The sequence below is a fragment of the Rhinoderma darwinii genome, chromosome 13 (genome assembly GCF_050947455.1).
Source record: "Rhinoderma darwinii isolate aRhiDar2 chromosome 13, aRhiDar2.hap1, whole genome shotgun sequence".
Taxonomy (NCBI): domain Eukaryota; kingdom Metazoa; phylum Chordata; class Amphibia; order Anura; family Rhinodermatidae; genus Rhinoderma; species Rhinoderma darwinii.
This window is the reverse complement of record NC_134699.1, coordinates 67037831-67050510: the sequence shown is the minus strand read 5'-3', so window position 1 is coordinate 67050510 and position 12680 is coordinate 67037831. Positions and strand designations below refer to the sequence as shown.

General features: G+C 44.3%; 1 protein-coding gene across 4 annotated transcripts in view; it reads left to right on the top strand.

The window, feature by feature from the left end:
• The window catches only part of QTGAL (queuosine-tRNA galactosyltransferase), a 232251-nt gene that overhangs the window by 91042 nt on the left and 128529 nt on the right, over positions 1-12680 (top strand). For all 4 annotated transcript variants that reach the window (XM_075845905.1, XM_075845906.1, XM_075845907.1 and 1 more), the window contains one exon: positions 3138-3233. In XM_075845905.1, coding sequence (XP_075702020.1) covers positions 3138-3233 — 96 coding nt within the window. The remainder of the gene's footprint in view (positions 1-3137; positions 3234-12680) is intronic.

Genomic DNA, 12680 nt, shown 5'->3' with positions numbered 1-12680 from the left:
CATTACACATACCTGCGTACATACCTATACTACATACATTACACATACCTGCGTACATACCTATACTACATACATTACACATACCTGCGTACATACCTATACTGCATACATTACACATACCTGCGCACATATTTATACTGCATACATTACACATACCTGCGTACATACCTATACTGCATACATTACACATACCTGCGCACATATTTATACTGCATACATTACACATACCTGCGCACATATTTATACTGCATACATTACACATACCTGTGTACATACCTATACTACATACATTACACATACCTGCGTACATACCTATACTGCATACATTACACATACCTGCGTACATACCTATACTACATACATTACACATACCTGCGTACATACCTATACTACATACATTACACATACCTGCGCACATATTTATACTGCATGCATTACACATACCTGCGTACATACATATACTACATACATTACACATACCTGCGCACATACCTATACTGCATACATTACACATACCTGCGCACATACCTATACTGCATACATTACACATACCTGCGTACATACCTATACTACATACATTACACATACCTGCGTACATACCTATACTACTTACATTACACATACCTGCGTACATACCTATACTGCATACATTACACATACCTGCGTACATACCTATACTACATACATTACACATACCTGCACACATACTTATACTACATACATTACACATATAAACATTGTACAATTAAATGACCAGATTTAGGGAATAAAACCTCTGCTCCATCACACCTCATTGTATTAGTTGTGGTCGGCCTCCCTGACACTGCTGCTGTACAACCATTCCATAGGCCGCCTACTCATCACCGCCATGGCTTAGTGCAGCGCCCCTCCTGGTATAGATCAGGGTTTACTGGACATGTAACGATTCTCCCCTGTGACCAACAATCACATCTGTCCTGCATTCCCTGTGTTTAATTACAATTCTATTAGAAGCGAGCATTGTATGACGGCCGGGCGGTGGAGGAAGCGGTAATAATTAACATTTAATGACAAATAAAAATTCTTGGGGTTTCATAGCTGTGTGTGAGGCGCATGACAACCCAACACCACAACTATCTCAGTAATGTCACAAAACAACTCTTAAAGGGACGCTGCGCCAAAAAACTGTTTCTTCAAAATGTAACTGGCCTATAGACGCTACTGTCACTTTAATAATAGCCGTTTCAATGTACGTAGTACGGCGGTTTTGGTGCGTTATTTTTCTGCGATAATCACAAATTTGCGGAGTGATATCGCAGCTAAAAAATACATCAAAACCGCAGAATAAAGACCCAGCCTTATATTTAAAGGCGCACCGCCTGATTTACCGACCGGAGGGACATTCGCTGTTTTTGGTGGGGCGGGACTTTCTATTTTCCGTGCAGCTGAAACCTGGGGAATGTGTCCAGGTATAACCCCTTATAACATACGCGCCTTTTCCAACGTCATACATGTTCCCAGTCTCCGTATATCTGCGGAGACCATAATGAAATACAGGATGCCCACCGCGGCCGGAGACGCTGTTTGTTTTTGACTGACCCCTGAGCAGGTGTTGATAGGTTTATATCACACGGTTCCCTCCATATCATTCATCAGTCCCCATCTCCTGATCCATTAGCCCAGTAATTGGGCCGATGAATCGCTCTCTGGGGGCAAGAGGGGGTGTTAAAGCCTTCACTGCGGCCCGGATTATTCACTTAAAGGGGACTCCCTTGAGATTCGGCACTTACGTTGTATAGGCTGTTTAGATAACATTATGAGAAATGTTATGTCATTTAACTTCCCGTATGTCAGGGCGGTCGCCCATTTGTCTGGCGCTCGGAAGGCAGGTTGCATGTCAGGATGATGGCCCCATTATGGATTTTTGGTGCCCCTCCCCAATACTTTAATATTTATGTATTGATTTGTTTTTAAAGGGCTTACCCAGCATAATCATTGTATATTCAAAAGGTCTGCAACTGTTTTCTGTACTTTGTGCAATTTGTCCATAAAATTTCCACAGTTTTTTTATGAATTTGAAAATGTTTGCTCGAATGGTTAGGTCACTCCAGAGCTGCACTCACTATTCTGCTGGTGGAGTCACTGTGTGTACACATTACATTACTTATCCTGTACTGATCCTGAGTTACATCCTGTATTATACTCCAGAGCTGCACTCACTATTCTGCTGGTGGAATCACTGTGTACATACATTACATTACTTATCCTGTACTGATCCTGAGTTACATCCTGTATTATACTCCAGAGCTGTACTCACTATTCTGCTGGTGGAGTCACTGTGTACATACATTACATTACTTATCCTGTACTGATCCTGAGTTATATCCTGTATTATACTCCAGAGCTGCACTCACTATTCTGCTGGTGGAGTCACTGTGTGTACACATTACATTACTTATCCTGTACTGATCCTGAGTTATATCCTGTATTATACTCCAGAGCTGCACTCACTATTCTGCTGGTGGAATCACTGTGTACATACATTACATTACTTATCCTGTACTGATCCTGAGTTACATCCTGTATTATACTCCAGAGCTGTACTCACTATTCTGCTGGTGGAGTCACTGTGTACATACATTACATTACTTATCCTGTACTGATCCTGAGTTACATCCTGTATTATTCTCCAGAGCTGCACTCACTATTCCGCTGGTGATGTCACTGTGTACATACATTGCATTACTTATCCTGTACTGATCCTGAGTTACATCCTGTATTATACTCCAGAACTGCACTCACTATTCTGCTGGTGGAGTCAGTGTACATACATTACATTACTTATCCTGTACTGATCCTGAGTTACATCCTGTATTATACTCCAGAGCTGCACTCACTATTCTGCTGGTGGAATCACTGTGTTTATACATTACTTATCCTGTACTGATCCTGAGTTACCTCCTGTATTATACTCCAGAGCTGCGCTCACTATTCTGCTGGTGGAGTCACTGTGTACATACATTACATTACTTATCCTGTACTGATCCTGAGTTACATCCTGTATTATACTCCAGAGCTGCACTCACTATTCTGCTAGTGTATCACCACTTTCATGTTTCATGTTTATGCTCTGAACTCCACCCCTTTCTTTCCTTCAGATAATTGGATGTCGGGTGAGACGGGAACCGGATGGCGCAACAGAACGCTACACCCGATGGATCAACAGTCTGACGCCGGACCAGCTCGGCACACAGGTGATCACTTTATTATAGTGTACAGTAACAATCCCGGGATAACCTGGAAATTCATCTTCTGCAACAGTTTTTTTTTTTCAATTCTTTACTGTTTTTATTATCCCTGCGTACTGTCAGTGAATGGAAACACGGAAACTTGAATCCTGTCCAGATCTCATCTCACTGTGACGGTTGTATCCAGTCCAGACAGTCCTCTGATCTGAATACATGAGCAGCACAACTCTCTCTCCTGTCTGTAATCTGTTCCTGGGAAAGCTGGGTGACAACCAATATGGCCGCCATTGCTGCCCCCACAGTAGGGGTGTCACAGATTTTTCGGACTGCTGAATGTTTATATCTGCCTTATTATGCAGTAGGGTATGTACCAGCCTTCTACATGATGCTCATTGTGTGCCAATCAGCTGCAGGATTGGTCCGACCACTGACGGGACGTCCTATCCTTGCAGCCTGGGGTATTGGAGTAAGAGGGCATTGGAGCACTTTTGAACAATGAAATTGGAAAGTGTGGCTCATACCAACTTATTAAATCTAAGAAAGTGTAAAAAAGACACGGCGCCACATAGTGCAGGTAAATGATAGATTAAAATAGAGCTCCTAATTTGTTAGAAAATGCTCTCCTTAAAGTTGTAGACACTGGCAGGTCTCACAACGGGGAGATGTAAAAAAGCTGCTGCCGGGTCCACAATCGCAACAAAACTGCGTTTGTTGTCAGGTAAATGTAATAAAGGGGACCCAGGGCGCTGCGAATAGAGGCAAAAGGGCTAAACAAGATTCATAATTTAATGTAAGTATACAAGGACGAGGGCTACGCGTTTCACCTTCATCAGGCCAATACAGACAATGCGACTCACAGCGGTTTAAATACAGGAAAGGTCATTTACAATTAACTGTAGTATGAAAAAACGACCCTTTTTTAAAACCGATACTCCCTGCTAAACCGAAAATTACATTTAGGAGAGTGAAAACGCGCGTCAGATGTCAAACATTTCATAAAACACATCCGCCGAATACAATTGATTAACCAAAGGATTAAGAGGTACACAAACAATGAACATGATAATAGAAAAAATAAAAAATACAACTAAAAATAGAAGATCATGATGATCATGTTAAAAAACAGCTCCGTAAACAAAATACGAAACAAAGGGAAAACGACAGGGGAGACTTCACATAGGAGATAGTAGGACAGAAGCAGTGGCGATGCGTGATCCAGAAGAATTAAAACACAGGCGGCGCCGAGAAGCGGCCCTGGCGGCTAGGCAACCAAAAGAATACGGTGGCCGAGGGGGACCAAAAAGGAACATGACACGCAAAATGGTACGCAGAAGAGGAAAGACTCGCAACGAAGAAATGAAGAATGGTGATAATGAGGCCGGTAAACAAGACACTAGACTGTACGGGTAAGTGAAGAGAATTACTAAACGTAAAAAGCAGAATGATATTCAAAATGTATAAAAATGTAAATATATAGAAGTCAGAAAATTGAAAATGCTCCTAGAAAGAAGTAACAGCAAAAAGATTAAAACCACATAATAAAAGGCCATAATAATAGAGAATACCCAAGTCTCTGCGCAAAAGAACAATGTATACGAATTAATGATATACAAGTAGAAAATACATCCTAATTATTCCACAGTAGATTCTGTCAGGTCATTCAGGCCATTGGGATGTGGGGTCACAGCTTATATATTCCCTCTGCTTGAGTCTGGTAAATCTATTGGATATGTCTACAGGAATCTGTTCTATTGGGGTAACAGTTCTACTATCAAAGTTACAATCGTGCTTAAAAGTACAATGGCGAGAGACACTTTGCTTTAGGAAACCCTTCTTGGCATTTGACCCGCGCTCATTGATTCTGTTCCTGAGTGTTTGGGTCGTGCGTCCCACGTATTGCAAATTGCACGAACATTGTAGCAGATAAATAACAAAATCGCTTCCACAATTCAGACAGCTCTTAAACCGCTGTGAGTCGCATTGTCTGTATTGGCCTGATGAAGGTTGAAACGCGTAGCCCTCGTCCTTGTATACTTACATTAAATTATGAATCTTGTTTAGCCCTTTTGCCTTTATTAGCAGCGCCCTGGGTCCCCTTTTTTCTCCTTTATCACAACTTATTAAATGACTGTAATAATGGGCAACAATTCAGTGAGTCTTTTAATCCGGCATCCAGAAATTCTGATAATCCGGCAAGTCACATGAAAGGCAGATTATAAGATTTTTCCATTTTTTCAGCTCCTGTGTCGTGTTGGTTGCACATCATAAAACAGAGTTTATCCCTCGGGCTGGTATCGGAATTCTTCCGTAAAATTTGTCTTTCCCACCGCCCTGTTACCACGCAGCCCATGGGAAACTAGCGCCCGAGCGTGCAATCCTAGCCCGCCTGCCTTTACCATTAGCAGGCCTCCCCAATCCCCTGTAAATGTCCCCTGGATTAAGCCCCGCAGGTTAGGGACAGGTGCAGCGTTTGCGGTGGGACTCTGGGCCTTTGAAGCCGGTCTTGTCCCTCCTGGGGGGGCGGTTCCCCTCCTCCTCGCCCCTTCTGTCCAGATGTTGCTGTCCGTCTCACACCAGCATTGGTAATGCCGTCAGTCTCCTTGTTAATGCACGTTATCGGGGGCCGCCTTCCATCTGCAAAAAGGGGGTGGACAGATTTAATGTATAGAACATATCGGGTTGTCTAGATTAGTGGATTGGGGGATGGTCATGGGTGAGGGGCCGGCGTGCCTACAATAATTAATAGCATCGGGTCATACTGGGGCACACATTTCTTGGTCATGGGGTATAAGCGGCATCATGACTAACCGGGCAGGTGACATAACATGACGTCTGTATGTATAGGATCCGTATATACAGGGAGTTCAATTCTGCAACATTCTAATATACTCTGTGCTTTAATTCTGCATAATTTTCATCACTGCTTGCTGGCAGTGAATGGAAACATTCATAGTTAACATCCAGAGGCTGCAAGCCTGTGTGTGCCTAATATTCTTTTTACAGTTGTGGGTTTCTTACAATGATATCCAGTCTAGAGTCTGGTTTGGTACATTTTACCCGCACTGATACATTGTAACAAACTATCAGGATAGGAGAGAGAATAGTGTTTAGCTCAGGGAGGATTGTTTAGACTGGATACTGTAACAAACCCTCAGCTGTGGGGGGGGGGGGGTATTAGGTCAGGATGGGTTTGCAGCCTCGATGTAAACTAAACAGGTTCTGTTTTACTGACAGCAAGCAGAGATCTTGAAAATGATGAGGAATCGGAGCATAGCATGTATTAGAAAGTTGGAGAACTTTTTCTTATACAATGATTAGGATTATTTATATAAAAGTTTTTGAAGTGCAGTTTAGACCCCTTTAAAAAACTTCTTGCTCCTCAGGAGGTCGGAGTTCCCCTTAAATGGGTTTTCTAGATCAAGAAAACATGGCCGCTTTCTTCCTGTCCTCTAGTTGTGTGCAGGATTGCAGCTCAGACCTATTCACTTTAAAAAAGCTGAGCTGCAATACTAGACTCAACCTGTGGACAAGAGTGGCGCTGTATATGGATGAAAGCAGCCATAGAGGATCATGGGGCTCATCTACATCTGAGAGGTTTGGAACACGAGTTAGTCGACGACTGATCTAGAAACCCCCTGTTTACGGTAAGTGCTTGTTCACACAGCGCACATTTTGCATGTATTTTTTTTAAGCTAAAACCAGGAACGGATCCTAAACAGAAGAAATATATAAAGGAAGGACTTATAAGTCTGCTCTCCTGGATCCAATTCTAGATTTGTCTTCGAAAATGCCGGTCAAATCTGCACCGTGTGAACAAGGCCTAAGTGTGCCTGGAACACGCAGTTTTTTAGAAGAAGGCATCATCCTGCCAAGTGCGTTGGGTATAGCGGCTGGTATCACTGACAGATAAGACGAGGTTTAAGCATGTGACCTATAAATGGTAGGAAAGGAAACGGCGAGAATGAGTGTCGTAAGCATGTTTCTATTAAACCCACCATTCTTTACACTGCTACTTCTATGCAGATAACTGAAAAATAATTCAACATAGAAATAAAGTTACAAATTGACAACTTTTTATATTCTGACTGAAGCAGCTTTATTCAACCACTTTAATAGGGAACAGAAGGTCTGGAAGAATCCTATTCATGTATATCAATAGAACTACGCCATCTAGGGGCCAACTTATCATGAAATATTTAGCTTGACATCCAGTAAAAGTATTTTGGCGACTGCATATGTTGATTTTTATTTATTATTGTGACTGTATTTGCTCTTTAAAACCAATATATAAGACAAGACCTCCTGGATGAATAACTGCTATAGCCATGTCACCCCAGTGCTTTACACTGCAGCTTTGCACCTTTTGCACACATTTATGATGAGGTCGTTTTATTGCCCGTGGGAGTCTGAGGTAGTCTGAAATCCAGCTACTGTCTCATTGGTGTTCTTCTAAGGCTCCACCATGCTTTACACTGCAGCTCTGCTGAGCAAGGACAGAATGAATAAATTAATTATTTTTTACGTAAAATAAATGAATGATGCCGCCTACCAGTCCTTAAGTAGAAATAGGAAGCGCATAGGATTTCCTGTTGTTCTCGTAGTGGAATTTACTGCGTCAGACTTTCACTACAAGTCTGGGGTGATGGGGGGGCACTATTTTATGTTGTTCCGAATACAGGGGGCGGAGCATGACTCAAGGAGGCTAAACAAAGTCATGCCCCGCCCCCTTATGTTATGGATTAGGTCTAAGGCTCTGTTCACATTAGCGTTGTGGCTTACGTTGACTTACAATGGGATTCATTGGTTTCCGGGAATCTGCTATCAACTCTGCCTCTGACGGCAGTGTGAACATAGCCTAACACAGTGGATCCATTTTTTTGGGTGTTTCTTTAAATATGTGACCGTGATATGGACACGTGAGCTGACGATCTATCGGCCATGACAGTAGTTTTGTTGCTGTAGCATAGACAATGGGCATGCTCTGCAATCTGCTTTATGTCGGGATGACCCACCCAATGTATCAGGGACTGTTCGCTGCAGGGACCCTTGAGTAGAACTTTAGTCCATGGGTGTAATGTAATGCCTTGGCTATGGCTACCCGCAATGCACTGTTGGTATGTGCCAGTATTCCTTGTCCTGGGCATAGCTCTGCCCTCTGGTTACCGGTTCTCATGCCTTCTCTCCGCTGTCCTAGTTTACAGATCCTCTATGTTGCAGCTCTCCCTCATCATCACCCAGGCCAGGGTTGGAAAGGACTCAGTCGGCTCGCCGCCAGGGGTGAGCTGTAGAAGATTTTGGCAAAAACAATTCCTGCTGCGGGTGGCACTGGGCCAGTTTACAGATTAACTAGTTCACTGCTGACAGAGGATTTGTGGTCAGTCAGCGCATCGCTGGGTGCACGGGGCAATACTAATGACTGCACCCCGTTATTAGCAGATAAATAGTGAGGGCCCCTGCAGAATGAATTTCTCTATCCGTTCCGCAATCAGGACTTCTTGAAAGACCTCGAAATACAGAGGTTCATGTGGAGCACTGTCCGTCACTGTCAGAGAGTGGATCTGCTTCAATGGGCAATGATCACGGGTGTCCGGTTTAGGTGCAGCCCCTGGATATTAGGTTAGGGCTACATGACAACTGCCCAGAGCTGCGGCGTCTAGCAACTTCTGAAGTCAATGATTTGTCGTGACTGTCGCAAGAGTAGGTTATATGTATTAAGTAGTTAACCCTCTTGCCACATTTGTGGGGCCCAACTGGATGGAGCCCAGGGGGCTAAAACACTGCAGCATTAGTCCCAACAGGCTGGCATGGGGTCAACCGTCCAGGATATTGATATTGGGGCGAACAGGCAGGAGGCCAACAGGCTGGATTTCTATGGGGTTGAGCCAATAACCTGTAGTGCTTTGGTATTGGGGCCATCAGGCTGGAGTCCATTGGTCATTAGGCCAACAGGGTAATGTGCTTTGAGACTCGCAGATTGGAATCATAATCATACGGGCCAATGACCTAAAGCCCTGTCATGTTGGGACCAACAGCCTGTAATGCTTTTGTTTTGGGGTCAGCAGCATTGGACTCTCTGGTATTGGGACCAGCAGACTTGGACTCTCCGGTATTGGGGCCAGCAGACTTGGGCTCTTTGTATTGGGGTCAGCAGACTTGGGCTCTTTTTGTATTGGGCTCAGCAGACTTGGGCTCTCTGGTATTAGGTTCAGTAGACTTGGACTCTCCGGTATTGGGGCCAGCAGACTTGGGCTCTTTGTATTGGGGTCAGCAGACTTGGGCTCTTTTTGTATTGGGCTCAGCAGACTTGGGCTCTCTGGTATTAGGTTCAGTAGACTTGGACTCTCCGGTATTGGGGCCAGCAGACTTGGGCTCTTTGTATTGGGGTCAGCAGACTTGGGCTCTCTGGTATTAGGGTCAGTACACTTGGGCTCTTTGGTATTAGGGTCAGTACACTTGGGCTCTCTGGTATTGGGGCCACCAGACTTCTAAATAGTATAACACATAATCTCTCACAGGAAGGGTGGTTTTCTCATAGAGGTGGTATTTTTGGGTGATCTCTCTGTATATGGTCAGGGATCTGGTCTCCCATTTTATTTATATATATATATTAGCACACAAGAAAATGGGGACAGCACACTGCGAACACTAATGCCACCTAAGCCGCTAAATTTAAATAAATATGCATTACTGCTAAATCTACTTACAATAGGGAGGTTCTTTAGCGCACGTTTTGAGCAAATTGTGTGAGCCCACCTGCCACAAGGCAACCGATGAGGTTGCACTCCTCCCATAATTTGTTTTGGTTTGATTTTAATTAGTTTAATGCTGGTTCCTACCATCCCCATGTATATGTAGGCTTAGTCCCAGTTCTGGGTGTATGTGCAGCGTAGGTTCCCACCTCATAGGGGACACCTTGTCGTGGCAGATGGGCTCACACAATTTGATCAAAATGTGCGCTAAGAACCTCCCTATTATTAGTAGATTTAGCAGTAATGCATATTTATTTATATTTAGTGGCTTAGGTGGCATTAGTGTTCGCAGTGTGCTCTCGCCATTTCCTTGTGTGCTGTATATTTGCAGTCACAGGCGTTCTTGCACCTGTATACTCGTTTTGTTGGAATGTGCGGTCAAAATATATATAAATAAACACAACGTTTTCGACGGCTCTGCTCCCAATCTGTATATTTGAGGATCTCTTCGTACACTCCACACCTTGTAACAGAAAATCCTGATTTTGACCCCCGTGACATTTGAGACGTATATTCCCCCTCCCCTCCATCTGCTCGGACATTTGTTTCCAATTGTGGGCACTTCCTTCCTACCTAAATCTGCCACTATTTATTATGGGGCTGATGTATATTAATATCCGCAATAAAATCCGCCTGAAGTGGAGCGACTTATTACATCCTCCTCTTAAGACCGGACTTAAGTACCAGGCCCAGGAATCCAGAAACATATTAAGATCAGGAAATGAAACCTCTCGTCTGAGGGTCGGCCCAAACATCCGACGGATTAAACCCACCAAGGGCTCCGAGTCTTCTGATAAGATGAGCCGTCTTTTACCAGCTGCCGTACTGGAATGGTCGCCACGCTAAGACGAGACACGGAGATGAAAAGGAGCGGCTTTATCCTTCTGAAGGGGGGGGGGTCTTAACTTTTGGCCGCACTTCACTACAGTTTTCGGATAGAGTCCATTGACCTTCAGAGCTCAGGTCTGGTGAACATCACATGTCCTCCGCCTACGTCCATATAGACCCTATGTAATCTGACAGCCGTCACCGCCAGACATGCACAAATTGCAGCTGTCACTGATTCTGATAGTAGTTTGTGTTTTGATTCCTCGTCCGTTTTCAATATCTCTGCTTGCAGTCAGTGAATGTGGACAGCAGAGGGTTTGTTACAATTGTATCCAGTCTAGACAGTCCCCTGTGAGGTAAACACATCAGAGGAACAAGTCTCTCTCCTGTCCTGATAGTTTGTTACATTTTACCTGTGCTGATACATTGTATCTGTCTAGAGTGCAGGCTGCTTACCTTATATAGCATTGACTAGATTAGATACAATTGTAACAAACCCTCAGCTGTGTGATGCTTTAGGATTTAAAGCCACATGAACAGAAACTTTCTGATGGCCCTACTAATCTCTGCTGCCAACCTGTATTTTGTTCTAGAAGCAATACCTCCTTAAATATGTTCATTTAAAGCCATGGCAGATTATGTGGCATTATATAATACAGATATGTGCGTGATTATAGGTTCTCAGCCTAAACAATAATGTATCTATTCACTGACCGCAAACAGAGATCTTGTAAATGGTGAGAAATGGGAACACAAAGCATATTCGAAAGTTGCAGAGCTTTTCATTTCATACGTCTCTCAGAATGCGGGCTGGCACTTGATTTTGCCCGGGGGGGGCTTTGTCTGGCGGCCATTCAGAGCGCGAGCTGCGGCTTATTAGCGGCACGCCGACCTGGCTCATAATTGGGCATATGACCAGAGGTGGTCTTTGAGACCACCCCTTTAAGCTATAGTGCGTATACGGAAGAGTAGGTTGAAGCTCCAAGATCTGTGATTGACGTTGCGCCATTTTTATGTCTGATCTGTTATGGGGCAGGGAGGTTGTGGGGGCCCCGTGGGCACTAGGCCCAGGTGCGGCACCCATAGGCACTAGGCCCAGGTGCGGCACCACCCTCTTATAGCTACTCCCCTGCTTAACTCTGGATGAGTCTCGTCTTGTGGTTTCTCGGTGCCGTCAGTGAACAGGTGTTACAATGCTCGTGTTCTGAATCCACTGCTCTGCGTCCTCCCGAGACGGTCGTAACAATGTACAAGGAAGCGGCAGCCCAATCCCATAGAAATCAACTGTGCGCTCAGCCATCCGCGAGGCCCATGGTGATCCTGGCTCTCCAGTCTCATCCCATTAAGCAAACAGAGGTATTTCAGCTCTTCAGGAGAAATGAGGCGCATCGCTTTTCATCTACTTAGAGGAAATGTGCCGAGCACTGGTTAACAAGGGGCACTTCCGCGCCGCGGCCCCGGTGTGTGGGGAGCAGGGGGACAATAATACTGTTTGCCTTGGAGAAAAATCACAAGAGACCAAAGACATTCCTAGGAAATCCAGGAACACCTGCGAATACACCTAATCCCCGCACACCGCGGGTCCACAACTTTTTGTAATGGCTCTCCGCCTTGGCTAATAGAAGGATACCTCCACCATGGCACCATGTGTCATAAAAGGACATATCGTCAGTGGTTGACTTGATCTTAAAACCCCGTAGTCCTGATTCTGTCGTCTTCTGACTTCACATCCCCAAGCATTCCCTACTTGTTCAGTATCTATAAGGAGTATGTTTTAGCCATTTGCATTCTAGGAAAACGGTCTTTACACCAGGCACTGTGTACGAAGTCAAAGAAAAAACTCACCGTCTTAGAGAGCACTTCATTTTATGAACTT